Genomic DNA, 17,075 nt, shown 5'->3' with positions numbered 1-17,075 from the left:
AGCAGCGTGTCATGGAAAGAACTCTGATGGACTCGGAGACCTTGAATGACCAGATCATGGACTCAGCTATATGGTCTTATATGGACCATATAATCTTCAGAGTTTTTTTCATGTATAAAATAGATTTTTAAACTAAATAATCTCCCGGGTTACTTCTGGTTCTGAGAGTTTAAAGTTCTTTAACATAGGATATCTATTTTGGGGGGTCCTGGGGTGAGCCAGCTCTCCATAGGGCAGAGGTTACCTCTCGGGAGAGGGCTATAGGATCACTGTGGATGCAACGGTGGCCTTGAGTGTTAACAGAACTTTTTAATGATGTGGCAACTGTCTGGCAGAGAACTGTATCACCAAGAAATAAGGATTCACCCAAAGCTGTCAAAGACAGGAGGTGCTCTGGGTTTGTATCCCTAAGTATACAATATGATGACATGCTTTAACTCCCAATAACCCCTAAGAGTTAACAGACAAAAAAGTGCTTCCTGCCACCAAAATGAAGTCAAATCCAGCACAGTAAAATTAGTTTCACCCTGTGGGTGGCCAGCTCTAATTATATAACAGCTCCTAATGATAAAACATGATTCAGCTTAGGAAGAACAGTTATTAACTTCGGCATCTCATTAAAGTTAAAAGTTTATTTGCTGACAGTTGTTTGTTTGTATTCATTAGCAGTGAATATGTATGCTACTATTCATACATGTTATGAATGTGCAAAGGCACAAGCACACAGGCACAATTTTACGTTTAAAAATCTGGCAGACTTTTGCATTTTTAGGACAAACCAGCTAGTATTGGGGGGTGACGCAGTCTTATTTCTTTCAATGGACAGAAATGGATACTTGCCAGTGAAAATAGAATAAAATGGAAAAAAATGGCAATGAGTTAACCATAAAAATAGCCCAAATTTAGAAGAACACGGCAAGGACTGATGTTTGGGGATACAGGGACTGAAAGGTGAAAGCGATCCTGTGCTGATACAAAAATAGACACGTGAGAAGTACCCAGCAGTCTCTTTAGAGAGTAGATCCTCGGAGATCTCTGTTCTTATGACATTCTGCCCTGACGCAGAGTCTCTGTTAGGAACCTTCCTGCCCTGGTAGAGACAGGAGCTGACCCAGGAACACAGATGGTCCAGAGGCAGGTGCCTTCCTCAGCATCTCTCTAATTAACCAAAACAATGAGCTTCAGGCTCTGGAGATGGTTTTTAGATGCAAACCTCTCACTGGGAGATGCCCAAACAATCAGAAATAAAGGATAAAAACTCTAATTCAAAATGATACGTGCACCCCTGCGTTCATAGCAGCACTATTTACAACAGCCAAGACATTTAAACAACCTGTGTCCATCGACAGAGGAACGGATGAAGAAGATGTGGTATATATATGTGTGCACACACACACACACATACACACACACACAATGGAGTATTACTCAGCCTTGAAAAAGAATGAAACAATGCCATTTGCAGCAACGTGGATGGTCTGAGAAATTATCATACTAAGTGAAGTAAGTCAGAAACGGAAAGACAGATATCATATGACATCACTTATATGTGGAATCTAAAATATGACACAAATGAACATATCTACAAAACAGAAACTGACCTACAGACATAGAGATCAGACTTGTGGTAGCCAAAGGGGAGGTGGGGAGGGAGAGGGATGGACTGGGAATTTGGGATGAGCAGAGGCAAACTATTATGTAATGTGATGGATAAACCACAAGGTCCTCCTGTAGAGCACAGGGAACTATATTCAATACCCTGTGATAAACCACAATGAAAAGAACACGAAAAAGAATGTATACATGCATAACTGCATAACTGAATATATGTATATGTATAACTGAATATATGTATAACTGAATGTATAACTTTCCTGTACAGCAGAAATTAACACACCTTTGTAAATCAACTAAACTTCAATAAAATTAAAAACAAAAGAAAACAAAACAAAAAAAGTCTTTTGAATTAAAAAGAAAGAAAGACTGCAGCGTAATCCCCCTTCCTTCCTAGTTGGCCAGAGTCTGCACGCCACAGCGTTGCAGAAACAGATCATTCTGGAGGATATACCCTGGCCTATCTTCCTGGCCAATGCTCCACTGCGAGGGAAGCCCAGTCTGAACCATCAAATCACCAATGGCGGCTGCCCCCGGTCAAATGTCAGCATCAGCTCTGCATGAAACCCCCATGATCGTTTTCTGGCCGCGAACGATACAGTTTGCTACGTGGGAGAAGGTGTGATGGGGATCCCAGTAGAGTAATAAACAAACAAACAAACAAACACAAGGGTTTTCCAGAGCAGGTCACCGCTAGGAGATTAGGTGTGATTCTCTTCCTTCCAGTCACGTAGGGAAGTATAGATGCTCAGAAGAACAGCAGCCGTGGGACGCGGGGCAGTGAATGAGTCCCTTCACGCACGGAAGTAACCGAGATGGTGCATCTTATTGCTTTTAATAGTAAGAGATACGCCAAGGAGCAAATTCAACAAGAGCTTTGAATTTAGGATTTCTAATAGAGCTCAGATTTTTAAATTTTTGAATAATAATTCATAGGCCCCCGATCCCTTTGAATTTTATTCTAAAATTCACAGTGGCTGAAGTAACAAAAGAATGGTTCGTATCAGTAACACCACCTCGTCAGAAAACATAGTTCCTGAAATCCCAGACTTAACAGGATTTGGCAGGATTGGGGGAATGGCGGTTGGGAGGTGTTTTATGCTCTATTACTGATATAATGTAGCATATATACACACACACACACACACACGCACACGCATATATGATGTGGTGTATATATACTGCTCTGTTACTATGTACATTCTTAGTTTGCTACAGAACAATGTTTTCACCCGACTTCCTGGGAAACTAACAGGGTTTCTGAACTGAAGACCCTGTGACTAACATACATACACATACATACATACACATACACACATACACATACATACGTCCTTTACCATATAAACTGAACGTTAAATAATTCTAAAATAAACTTACTACTCAGCTAAACATTGCCCTAGAGATTGTTACTGAGCTTATAATGCTTAAAAACAGTATAGCACAGTGTAAGGACTAATGATTATCCCGTGTGTACATACGTTTCTGCATTAGCACATATGAGAATATACAAAAACTATGCACTCGATATCTGGCTCACATTTGAAATTCAGGACACCACGGGCAGCCTTTTGATGTTATAGTTCATGAGTGATGTATTCCTATTTAATTAATGAAACAAAAAGAGCCTCTTTCTCATGAGCACAAAATGAAACGATGGAATGGGAATGACTTAATTCAGAGATGAATACTTCCAAATCCTGGTAGAGCTAGGTGATGAAAGAGTAAAATACAGCAGTGAGAAAAATACTCCATTTCAGCGATAGGACAAATCCATGATTAAGTATGGTATTCGATTGTTTTGTTATTTGTAGATAATTAGTTTTGGTCATTCCTTAATCTTCTAAACTTCTCTGTCACATATTTCCAGGTCAGACACCATCTTACCTTCACTTATGGTTACTGGGTCACCGAGGGTTCTTTGGTTACTGTTTTAGTTCACAAAGTAATTTTTGTCTTTCTTCTCCCCAGATGGAAGAGAGACAACAATGACCTTCTGACACTTGAATTTCCTGGCTCTAGAGGAAGGACAACTAGCAGAATGTTCATCCATTTAAATCCATCTTTAAAAGGTGAATAAATAGAATCATTGCCAAATAAATCCCAATGCTATTAACATCATACCTGTCACGCATTGTTTTCCATCCTTTTTTAATGTAAATACATCTGAGGTATTTTCCTTATGTGTATGAAGTGATTTGTGTTTCTCTGCCTGTAAGTCATGGAATTGTATGCCTTGAGTGGCTTCAAAAAAAATAAGGCACATGCTTCCTTGTGAACTCCTTTACAAGCATGTGAACTCCTTTACAATTTCTCAATACTTTTAAGCCTTTCTTCCATGAAAGTAAGGTGCTGTCAGGCTAAGGCTTACGAAAATTTCCAGGTAACATGCCTCTTCAAATAATCTAGAAGGAAATGGGCTCTTGAGATTTTAAGTGATATATATTTTTGAATATTGAGATTTTAACTCACAGAGAACTATTAAGAATCCTGTCATTTTACCTGGAATACTCAACATGGTTTTAATTATTATTACAACTGCTTCAAAATCTCATCTACTATATGTGATCTAGACGGTTAACCTAGACACCATGATAATAAACAGTTTTCATGATATGGCACTCAGAAATTAGATTCCTCATTATTTTTTAACCCATGTAATCAAAACTGCGATGTTAAGTTTGTCTGTCCTGCTCACACAGCCCATGAAGAGTTTGCTTTGACAGAGCGTAACTAACGCCAAAACACTGCTTCTTCTACGAAAAGCAAATTTCCCAAACAACAGACTTCCCTTTCAAAGTACGAGACAATAGGTCCCTAAATTTTAAGCAGTTAAGTTCGAAGGCTGAACAAAGGCCCTCAAAATACAATCAGGATCCATACTATTGAATTCTCTTAGAAACTAATATCCCTAAATATTCTAGTATAGATGATCAAGCAAGTGGTGACAGGTCTTGAGGTCAACATACTTCAATAACTAAAATAAGCTGCTTTAGATATACAACTGCCATATGAAGACGACCATATTTACTGCTCCGTTCCAATGTGGAATAAACAGGAGTATTTTCCAACATCCTTTTTTTTCTTCCAGAATAAATTTGCTTTATCTCGGGTTCTCATCCTTCCTCAATTCATCTGCAAAGCTAATGCCTGTTTGAACTGAAAAAATACATGTCGGAGTCTGTCTAGACAATTATCCCAAACCGTTATGTAGGATGTTTAAGTAGATTGCATTTTAATTGGTCATCACACTTATTAGATTTAAATATCTAAACTGAACTTAAATTTAAATTTAGATATTTAAATTGAGAAAGAAACACATATCCTCTCTGGCATCTGACTTTTTGATTTTATTCCTTTTCTGATTTTCCACAGGTTGACCCTATGACACAGCGATTTCTCCTACTGGCTGATCTTTTCAATGAGGTGCTCGTATACACAGCTGTTTTCTTAGCGTGCCAATATACTTACAAAACATATGTTACAGTTATATTCAGCGTATATTACAGTCACACTTCATACCCTAAACTGAGACCCAGTGGAAATTGGTTAGTGGTGTCCTTCTGCTTGGTGACTTTAAATGACTGCAACAAAAACAATCGCCCCAAAGTCTTGGGTATGACCACAGAAAAACAAAGAAAAAGACAGTTGTTAAAGGCGAGCGAGAAACACAGTAAGAAGAAAGGTCATGAGGAGGACCTTCAAGATGGTGGAGGAGTGAGACGTGGCAATCCCCACAAATACATCAAAAATACTTCTACATGTGGAACAACTCCTACAGAACATCTAAGACCTCACACTTCCCAAAAGGCAAGAAACTCCCCACATACCGGCCGTGGGGCTGACAGGGTCTTGGTGCTCTGGCCGGGTGTCAGGCCTGAGCCTCTGAGGTGGGAGGAGTTCAGGACATTGGACCACTAGAGACCTCCCAGCTCCATGTAATATCAATAGGTGAGAGCGCTCCTAGAGATCTCTGTCTCAACACTAAGACCCAGCTCCACCCAACGACCAGCAAGCTCCAGTGCTGGACACCCCATGCCAAACAACTAGCAAGACAGGAACACAACCCCACTCATTAGCATAGAGGCTGCCTAAAATCATAATAAGGTCACAGACACGCCAAAAAACACCACCAGAAGTGGACCTGCCCACCAGAAAGACAAGATCCAGCCTCATCCACCAGAATACAGGCACTAGTCCCCTCCACCAGGAAGCCTACACAACCCACTGAACCAACCTTAGCCACTGGGGACAGACACCAAAAACAACGGGACCTACGAACCTACAGCCTGCAAAAAGGAGACCCCAAACACAGTAAGATAAGCAAAATGAGAAGACAGAAAAACACACAGCAGATGAAGGAGCAAGGTAAAAACCCACCAGACCAAACAAATGAAGAGGAAATAGGCAGTCTACCTGAAAAAGAATTCAGAATAATGATAGTAAAGATGATCCAAAATCTTGGAAATAGAATAGACAAAATGCAAGAAACAGTTAACAAGGACCTAGAAGAACTAAAGATGAAACAAACAATGATGAACAACACAACAAATGAAATTGAAAAATACTCTAGAAGGGTTCAATAGTAGAATAACTGAGGCAGAAGAACGGATAAGTGACCTGGACGATAAAATAGTGGAAATATTGCAGAGCAGAATAAAGAAAAAAGAATGAAAAGAATGGAGGACAGTCTCAGAGACCTCTGGGACAACATTAAACGCACCAACATTCAAATTATAGGGGTCCCAGAAGAAGAAGAGAAAAAGAAAGGGACTGAGAAAATATTTGAAGAGATTATAGTTGAAAACTTCCCTAATATGGGAAAGGAAATAGTCAATCAAGTCCAGGAAGTGCAGAGAGTCCCATACAGGATAAATCCAAGGAGAAACACGCCAAGACACACATTAATCAAACTATCAAAAATTAAATACAAAGAAAAAATATTAAAAGCAGCAAGGGAAAAGCAACAAATGATGTATAAGGGAATCCCCATAAGGTTAACAGCTGATCTTTCAGCAGAAACTCTGCAAGCCAGAAGGGGGTGGCAGGACATATTTAAAGTGATGAAGGGGAAAAACCTACAACCAAGATTACTCTACCCAGCATGAATCTCATTCAGATTTGACAGAGAAATTAAAACCTTTACCGACAAGCAAAAGCTAAGAGAATTCAGCACCACCAAACCAGCTTTACAACAAATGCCAAGGGAACTTCTCTAGGCAGGAAACACAAGAGAAGGAAAAGACCTACAATAATAAACCCAAAACAGTTAAGAAAATGATAATAGGAACATATGACATAGAGAATGGACTTGAGGGCACGGGGAGGGGGAAGGGTAAGCTGGGACGAAGTGAGAGAGTAGAATTGACATATATACACTACAAAATGTAAACTAGATAGCTAGTGGGAAGCAGCCGCATAGCACAGGGAGATCAGCTCAGTGTTTTGTGTCCACCTAGAGGGGTGGGGTAGGGAGGGAGGGAGGGAGACGCAAGAGGGAGGAGATATGGGGATATATGTGTACGTAAAGCTGATTCACTTTGTTACACAGCGGCAACTAACACACCATGGTAAAGCAATTATACTCCAATAAAGATGTTAAAAAAAGAAAAAGGTCCTGAAAGTGTGTCCCCATGACACCTGTTCAATTTATTCTTTTAAAAAAGAACACACCAAGAATTATATAAATCAAAAAGACCAGGAAGCTTTCTGCTTCCGTAGAACCTGTGTTGAGACTGCGGAAATTAAAAAACCATAAATCGCATTATTTCTGCGGTGAGCCCAGACTTCCGCAGAGCGCTGAGGACCCCCAGATCCCAGACACAGCAGCGGCAGAGGGGACGCAGGTGTCCGCAGGTCAGCACTTACCTGGCTCGAGCCTCGGCAGGGAGTGGCAGGTCACCTGTGGAGTGGCTCGGAGAGGCTGGCTGCCCAGGTGACGGGCTGGGCAGGCTGTGCATTGGCTTTGGGGACCTTGGCACTTCACCGAGGGCGCAGTCTCGCCCGGAGAATGGGAAGGATGCGGAGCCGTCCCCCGCGGGGGGCAGGTCTTGGGCTGGCCCGGTGGCACTGGGCTCTTGACCTCGTCTTTGGTTTTCTACGTTGAGCAGCACCTCTGTGTCGGAAACACCAGCGCGCCGGTGGAGGGCATGGTCCTTGGACCCAGCCACGCAGCTCCTGAGCCCCGGGATCTCGGTCCGGGAGTAGGAAGCGCCCGAATCTTTGCTGAACTCAGCAGAGCGGTCACTTTTCCCTCCCCTTTTCTCAGCAGTCTCAGGGTCCTTCCTGGACTTGCTGTACCGAGATGGAGATTCGGCGTCGCCTTCCGGGTCCAGGGTGAGCCCATACTTTTCTGCCAGCTGCCGTCTCCTCTCTGCTTTGTATCTGGCGATCCTTTCGGCTTTGGATTCTAGGCTCTGGGTGTCCATGATGCTGGAACCGTAGGGGGAGTCACCATGGATGCCCGAGGATTCTGTGCAGTGTTTGGATCGAGTCTGCTTTTCTAAGGAAGAATCCAAAGTTTCTTCCTCTTCATTTGATTGGCCTACAAGAAGATCACACACACAGGTTTCAAGCAAATAATAAAATGTGGTTATTCTACTCTGTTCCGTACACGATATGCTCCGAGCGCCCAGGCTGTGAAGGTCCAATTTCTCACTTACGTGCAGCTGCCTAAAATGATTTACCTGGGATGCTGAAGAAGTTTGAGGTCTGCAGTGAAACACATAAAGGCTGTGGCGTTCTATGGGCTGCATAAGCTGGGTCAAGCATGGCCGCAGCTACAGCTCAGTCCCGACAGCCCTCGCTCTAGTTCAGTGCCTATTTCCCCTTATTTACTTTTCTGCTTTTGAGTTTAATGTTTCATGTGTGAGGCCAGAGGACGAGTTCAGACTCCTCTAGAAAAGATAACAGATATTCGAACTGCTGTAATTTGACGAGTGATGGATAGTGCTTTTCATGGGAAACCACACAGGATCTCATGGTAACCATAACAATAATGGTCCATGTCAACATCCGCCAGGTGTGGCTGTGGTTTTCGTTTTGTTTTTTTTTAACAGAAGTGGCTTTTTCCAATTATACTCTGCATGCTTGATGTAGAAAAGGTCTACAGGAAGGTTAACCCCCAAATCACCAATAATCACTAACATACAATAATCAGTAATAAATAAATGGGTAATTTGCTAAACTTTTCTATATACTCTTTCTAGTCTTTTATATATGTGATTTCTTCTTTTTTTCTATATAAAAGAACTCATATTTTATGTAACCTTAATGTCCTGCATAAAACATTTTTCTAAGTGTGGAAATCTTATTTTGAAGACATCATTTTAAGGCTTCATAATATTTCACACTATAGGCATTCCAGAATCAATTTAACCATTCTCATATTTCTGGGCACTGAAGTTGACTCTAACTTTTAATCCATCTTATTTTCTGATTACTATTACAAAAGATAGTTGCATGAAAGTGGAATTGCTTTATCAGTAGGTACATCATTCTAAGACACGTGCTAGACTGTCAAATTAATTTTTGTAGCGCTTGAATCGATTTACACTGGAACCTGCAATGTATGCTCTCACTAACACCGAATGTTAATTTTAAAACTCGCCTTTGAGAATATGAAATAGAATGTATGCATATGTATAACTGAATCACTTTGCTGTACAGCAGAAATTAACACAACATTTTAAATCAACTATACTTCAATTAAAAAATTTAAGAAAGCACATACGTAATATATAAAACTATACATGAGACTATCAAATAATTTATTATCTATCTGTATCTGTCGTACTTCATTTTTATATCTCTATTTTGGATTTATATAAATAGTTCCACTTTTTTTTTTTTTTTTTTTGCGGTACACGGGCCTCTCACTGCTGTAGCCTCTCCCGCTGCGGAGCACAGGCTCCGGACGCGCAGGCTCAGCGGCCATGGCTCATGGGCCCAGCTGCTCCGCGGCATGTGGGATCCTCCCGGACCGGGGCACGAACCCGTGTCCCCTGCGTTGGCAGGCGGACTCTCAACCACTGCGCCACCAGGGAAGCCCAGTTCCACATTTTTAAAAATGTTTATCATGATGTCCTGTTTCTCAAAAAAAATTTTTTTAATTAAATAAAAAATTGCCTTTGATTACTAGAAAAAGAGGATGCATGCATTTTTCAATTATTTAGTAGCCATTTGTATCATTATCTTTCTCTTCTCTGGAATATCTGGTCAAGCTTACTGCTCTATATTCTTTTGATTCACAGTGTCATTTTTATTGTTTTGTGTAAAATTTTATAGGAATATGAGCTCTTTATCTTCTTCACGGATATTTTTAAACTTCCTTAATTTTTTGTGAAGTCAAAGATTTTCTTTGAAGCACAGATGTTAATTATTATGTAGTCAAGTCAATTGACCTGGTCATTGGTGATTTCTACAGCTGTTTCAGTGTTTTGAAAGTCCTTTTCCATTCAGCTGGAACTAAATACTCCCCCTTGTTTTCGTGTTTTTAATTATTCTCTTAAAATTAATCATGTGGTTAATTGGACCTTATTTTTGTTTTGGGTAGATAGTGAGGAGGGGGCATAGCTCCTCCCCACTGCTATCCCATTTCTCCCATTACCAGTTTATTAAATAATTCTTCCTTTTCTTACTAACGCGATGCTTCAATGATCATATAATACATGGATTAACACGTTATATACACTGGGGTTTATTTCTGGCCATATATCTCGGTACCCTGTCTACTCTTGCTTCTTCACGTATGTAAAAAAGAATCTTAGTTCTCTAGTTTTCTGACCACAGAAAACAAGAAACTGTAGAGACAGGCAAACTTATCACATCACGAAGGGAGACCAGCATCTCTCTCTGACGAAGGAACCAGAAAACACCGGATATAAGAGAAGCAACACAGAGCCACAGAGCCGCAGAGCCAGGGACGGGGAGGGCAGGAAGGGCAGCCCCACGCGCGTCACCCTCTCCCGAGGTCACGTGGATTATCTGATGCTACAGCAACGTCTGAGTAACCAAGGAAAAGCTGTCATGTCTGACATGCTGTTTAACATGAAATAGATACACAATGCATTTAAAATTACACCTATTAAAATAACTTAAATAGGATGCTTGTTGCATAAACACACAGGGTAAGAGCCCCAGTCATTCGAGGTCCAGCTTTGCTCTTCCAGGCTCCCTGCCGAGAGCAACGCTGTCCTGTGCTGGGCATCTGGGCATTCTATTTAAACCTACTGTAAGAGATGCCTGTCTTAGCCCTTTCCCAAACAAACCTGAGGGTCTCTGACAGCTGGGGCCCTAAGCGGGTGGAGAGAGAGACACAGTTCCTGCCCTGGGATGGTCTGGGGCGGTGTGTGTGGGGGGTGGAGGTGCGGGAGACAAATGACTGGGCATCAGTTAACCAACTGGGGGGTCATTTCTCACTGCTGTGACACTGGAGGACCACACCTGGGGCGTGTGGCAGAGCTGACACAGGTGTTGCTGCTGGTTTGAACAAACCCACAGATTTAATACACATTTTACATCTACACAATTCATGCTCTTGGAACATCTCATTTTCCAGGAGTGCTGGATAGAAAAGGCTGATGACGGGCCACCAGGCCACAAGCTCACCGACGTGAGGACTGGCTGGGTCTGTGGCGCGCGTGTATCTGGGCAGGTCCTCCTCCAACAGATGATGGCTCACTAAGCCCGTGCAGCTCTGCAAGAGGATGGGCTGCGTGTCGGTTTCGATTCCTTCTAGGCGCCTGGCAATTCTTTCTTTTCTGTGCAAGACACCAGCAAAGGCGTGGTGAGCCACGGACATCAGTTCTCAGGCAACACTGGACACTGCTTTGCAAACTCTTCTACTTCCTAATTATGTACAACGAACGCCTTACCTTTTCATGTCTGAAAATTCTTTCCTCTTTGGTTCAAAGAGTTTTCTTAATTCTGCAACTAAAATGAGACAATAAAGAAGAAAAAGGTAGTCCAGTATTTAGTCGTCATGCGTTCATTTTATTCATTCATTCATTCATGCAACATCTATTTATGGAACTCATGCTTCTGTTCATGGCTCCCATGCAACAGTGATACACAAAACGGACACAGTTCCTGCAGACTGTCTTATAAGAGGGGGAGGCAGATGCCAGATGAATACGTGTACACACACACACACACACACACACACACACACGTCACAGGCTGGTCTAAGAAGTAGAACCATGGAGTAATAAGAGTGAGTTTTATTCCATCCAGGGGAGCCAGAGGAAGCCTAGCCCTGAATCTCTCTCTAGCCAGCACAAATCTCACTACCTGTTTTTCAGTTTTATTAGGTTTAGCACAGTAGTTCAAGCTTTCCATCGTGCAAAACTGCGAACGTGCAAAAGTAGAGACTAAAGTACTATGAACCCCCATGTGCCACCAGCAAGCCCCACCAGTCAGGAGCTCACACCACTCCTACGTCACCCATCACTGACCTGCAAAGATCTGTAACTACCTGGTGGGGTTTCTAACGGTGCATGACTGCACACCTTGATCAACTACAGTTTAGATTAACCCAGTTCCTATGCCTCCCCTTACAGGCTTTCCCTGGAAGGAAATCTTAACATTTGCTTCCTGGCTGTAATTCAGGTGGACGATGGAAAATGTAATGACCCCTACTCTCCCGGCAACGCCGGGAGATCAGACGAGCATCCTACTGATGCTGCGAGGGTCTCCCGTGACACTGGCCACAAAGATATCGCACTGAGAGGCCAATGGTTTCTCTGGAGAAATGGCCAAACTTGGCAGAGAATCGAGGTCTCTCTCCTCGTGTCCTCCTCAATCACGTGAATTCATAAGGGCTCGTCTGACCAGCTCCCACTGAGGTCCTAGGAACAGAGAGCTGTGACAGCCCTGGGGCCCACGAAACATTTGCAAGGCTGAGTCAAAGCAGAAACTCACAGGATAGGGTATGAATGCACAGAATTTAATTTTCAGCTGCTTCAATTTCCATTGGATTTCTTTAAGCGGTTATTTTTATTTTTGGCTCTGCCGCGTGGCTTGTGGGATCTCAGTTCCCCGACCAGGGGCTGAATCCAATCCACGGCAGTGAGAGCCCCGAATCCTAAGCACTGGACCGCCAGGGAAGTCCCTAAGTGGTTATTTTTAGTAGTGAGTCAAAACCTCACATGTGCGTGCACACACGACTTTTATACTGTGCTTTGACTGTGTTCAGAGATACCAGCCATCTTTCTATTTATTAACTTGTTTTTAAATGACGGCCACCTGAACAGTTAGCTGGATTGACTGTTTTCAAAGGACAGTTGGCTTCACAAGTCTGTCTGTCCAGTGGCCTTCACAGGCACCAGTAGCTGGGGGTGGGCGTCTGGCTTCTCGCGTTTGGTGTAAAAGGCAAGGGTTTGGTGATCATGGTACCTCCTGCCTTTGGAGGAAGTGTGGCTTAGAGCAGTGTCCCTGATCATTTACTGGGGAACAAAATAAGGTCATAAACCAAGCTATACTTTAAATGGGCCCGTGAGCTTGTTAATTCTTCGTGGAAATCTACAGTGAGTCTTCTAGGAAAATAAAAACATCCCTCCAGTAAATAAGTTACCTCTCCGTCTATATTCTTTCTAACAAATTAATTCTTGAGGACCAAGACCTGCCTCACTGCTACAGACACGAGACAACAGAGAAAAGAAATGGTGTGGAAGGCAAAAAGAAGGAAGAGAGAGACATCTGGAGTTTGGTTTCCCTTCTCCAAGTCTACCATTTAAAAGCAAACTTAGTAAACACACATGTAACATAATCACTCCGGTACACCTATTCCATGTGAAAACATGTCGGTTGTATAAAAGAGGAGGGTGCTTTATTTCAATGGCTGATGTGTGTGTGCACTTTTTTCATTCCTTTCCAGGAAACAGAACACCTTCATACGGGCACGTGCGGTCCTTATTAGGCACCCCACCTCCCGAGTTTTGGTTGGATTTATTATAAAACACTGGAAAAGAAGCTAATACTAAAAAATCATGGGAATTGCCCCGACTGTGGAAACATGTCATCACTCCATGGATCAGGTATAGAGACCACGGACTCTTCTATCATTGTTATCTTCTGCCAGTCCTGAATATAGTTTATTATTATTTATAATCTCCCAAAAGGTTTCCTTCCTTTAAAATTTTTATATAATTTCAGACTCAGAAAAATTAAAAGACATCTTTCATACGTTAACATTTGTCACTACATTTGATTGAGTTTTTGACCCTCTTTTTCTCTCTCCATATGTATATTTTTGTGTATATACACATGCGTACAAATGCACATATTTACATATTAATCTTTCTGAATCATTTAAGAGTAGGTTGCAGCCTGATGCCCTTTTTACCTCTAAATTTTTCAGTGTCTATTTCCTCAAAACAAGGAATAAGGACTTTTTAAAAATTAGATGCAAAAGCCATAATTCAATTGATGGTATGCTGTGTCATATGTATATAACTAAAACATGGTTCAGAAAACAGTGATATTCATCAACATAAATCCAGACAGAAACTAGCACAGCTGATCTAACTTCTGTTGTAACAAATTTTCTACTTTGCTTTCAAGTGCATCGAGACTTTTACCCTTTATACCTGTGATTTTAGTCTGCTGCCCTTGTCTAACAATATGGATTCTGTGAGTCTAGTTCTTCAGTTATTTCTGCTGGGCCTTGTGTTGGTCATTTTCCAAGTAAGGCAATTTAAGGGACTTTGACATCAGGGCTATAATACTTTATAAAAAATATTTAACTGCCTCATATACTTTGTAATTATATAATACCAATACTCAGGATAATTGGTTCTGTTAGGTGCTTTTTTTAGGAAACATGGTTTCTTCAGTTAGTTCTGAGGACAGGCTTTCTGGTAAAGTTATTGTTGAGTTCAGTCTCCCAAGCCTGAGTAGAGCAGAATCTTCCAAAGAAGTATAAGTGGCAGGGGGACTGCCAGGAACAGCTCTCTCCCTGCCTGCATTTGATACCATAGGCCAGATCCAGAATATTCTGAACACTTCTCTTTCTTCCCCAGGAGTAAATCCCCTTTAACTTAAACATGTGGATGGCAGCCACTAATATAAAGACCAGCAACTTCTAAAATAAGTCATCACACACCTAGAGGAATGAGGGGGAGACCTGATGGCTAAGAGAAGGGGTTTTTTGGGGAAAATAAAAATGTTCTAAAATTGACTCTGCCGATCAATGCACGATTATGTGACTCTACCAAAAGCCACTGAACTGCCCACTTTAAATGGATGAATTGTATGGTATAGGAATTATGTCTCAATGAAACTGTTAAAAAAAAGGAGAGTCATATATTTGGTCCATTTCGTAATTCCTTAATGGAAAATCTATTTTAATATGATAAGTTTTACACAGGTAAAGGGTCTTAATCCCTTGATTACCTGTTTGTGATACATAGTTAAAGGAAGTTCCTTACAGAAAAATCAATGATCATTTTAGAGCTCAATTTCACGGAAGCAAAAATCCCTCACTAAATGAACAGGAAGAGACTTCTGTAAACTTATAAACATACATGAAACTCCATGCCATTAAAAGTCATAATCAATTCCTACTTTTAACCTGCTATTGCTAAGAACCGAGAGAATAACAAACATGGAAGTGGAAAGTTCACTGGTTATACCTGGGTCTTTGCAACCACGCCTGCCCAAATTGATAAACAGTAAAGACTGTAAAATAAGACTATGGGAATTTAGATGAAATTCAGGGGAACAGGGACTCTGACACTTTAAAAGCATGTTTTAAAGGCCTTGTTAATTTAGAAACATAAATCTGGTGAGTACATAAAGTTAATGATCTTTGATTGGTGAAAATCATGATTTTTATTACCAATTATGGTAACATGTTTAATTAAACTGGTTAATAAGCTTATGCATTTTAAAATTTTGATATATGTGGAGTTCCAAGTCATTGAACCTTAAGGAATCTAGGCTCTCATACTGTTCTTAATTTTTATGATCTTAATATTGTCTATTATTCATCAAGGAACTGGGGGCAGGGGAGAGAGGAAGAGGGAAAACTTTAGCTTTATATAACTTTCCCTAATCAGTCAAGTCTAAGCTATTGCTAAAATCAAGTTGTTCATTCTTATTCTTTGCTTTGATCGTCTTCATAGACTTTTACATTTGGCTCAGATTACATTGAGTTTGTCTTTCACAAACAGTCTTAAAAAATCAGAAGGACCTTTCCATTTCATACTTGGGGTTCCAGGTGGGAACCCTTCACGGCATCTGTCCTACCCTTGACTACGTGGCTTATGACCTGACTTGAACAGTTAATGCAGAACGAATGAGATCACAATGCAGTGCATTTCACTTCGACGTACTGTGGACTATCAGAATTTTCCTTCTCCCACAAAATTTCACCCGCCTCCTTGTAATTCTAGACATTCTTCTTACTTTGGCCTCCGGAGCAACATAGAATAAGCCTCCATTTTAGTTGACAGTGTTGTTAAGTACTTGAAAACTGAAAAATTTCCCTGTTTGTTTCCACCGGGCCAGATCCCTGGGGTCCTTCAAGTATCCATCTTTGTCACCCTGTGTCCGGGCATACGACCCACTCAGTTCCTAATGATACATGCAAATTTGCCAGTGGGCCTGTATAAACTGGATTTCGTTTCTGTTAAAAGACTATTTTTTTTCTGGTCTAATTTCTTCTGGGCTTGATCTCATGTGTTTTGTTGCTGCTTTTTTTTTTTTTTTTGGTTTTGGTTTTTTTTCAGAATAGAAAAAAATTATGACTTTTCACCAAACCTGTTTCTTCTTTTCTTAATTTATTTTTTATTGAAGTATAGTTGTATAGTTGATTTACAATGTTTCAGGTGTACAGCAAAGTGATTCAGTCATATATATATATGACTTTGCAGACGCTTTTCTATCATAGGTTACTACAAGATACTGAATATAGTTCCCTGTGCTATACGTCCTTGTTGTTTATCTATTTCATATATAGTAGGGTGTATCTGTTAACTCCAAACTCCTAATTTATCCCCACCCCCCACCCCTGCTTTCTCCTTTGGTAACCATAAGTTTGTTTTCTATGTCTGTGAGTCTGTTTTGTAAATAAGTTCATTTGTATCAGTGTTTAGATTCCACATATAAGCGATATCTGATATTTGTCTTTCTCTGTCTGACTTCACTTCGTATGATAATCTCTAGGTCCAGGCATGTTACTGCAAATAGCATTATTTCATTCTTTTTTATGGTCGAGTAATATTCCATTGTATGTATGTACTGCATCTTCTTTATCCATTCCTCTGTCAATGGACATTTAGGTCACTTCCATGTCTTGGCGATTGTAAATAGAGCTGCTATGAACATAGGGGTGCCGGTATCTTTTTGAATTAGAGTTTTCCTCTTTTCTGGGCATATGCCCAGGAGTGGGATTGCTGGAAAAGCTGTTTCCTCTGAAGTAAGGGTTACACAGCTCATCTGGGATGAAAACAGCTTGTGAG

At 41.0% G+C, this 17,075-nt stretch overlaps 1 protein-coding gene across 18 annotated transcripts in view; it reads right to left on the bottom strand.

Moving 5' to 3' along the window:
• SVIL (supervillin) overlaps positions 1-17,075 on the bottom strand; it is a 305,706-nt gene that overhangs the window by 80,055 nt on the left and 208,576 nt on the right. For all 18 annotated transcript variants that reach the window (XM_089906335.1, XM_089906333.1, XM_089906334.1 and 15 more), the window contains 3 exons: positions 11,490-11,547; positions 11,224-11,375; positions 7,483-8,158 (listed from right to left, as the gene is read on the bottom strand). In XM_089906335.1, the coding sequence (XP_089762461.1) occupies positions 7,483-8,158; positions 11,224-11,375; positions 11,490-11,497 (836 nt within the window). In that variant the 5' untranslated portion in view covers positions 11,498-11,547. The remainder of the gene's footprint in view (positions 1-7,482; positions 8,159-11,223; positions 11,376-11,489; positions 11,548-17,075) is intronic.

The sequence above is a fragment of the Delphinapterus leucas genome, chromosome 2 (assembly GCF_059928025.1).
Source record: "Delphinapterus leucas isolate spDelLeu-1000000601 "Yukka" chromosome 2, BTC_Dleu_Yukka2, whole genome shotgun sequence".
Taxonomy (NCBI): Eukaryota; Metazoa; Chordata; class Mammalia; order Artiodactyla; family Monodontidae; genus Delphinapterus; species Delphinapterus leucas.
Note: the sequence above shows the minus strand (reverse complement) of the source record. Positions and strands in the feature narration are given on the sequence as shown.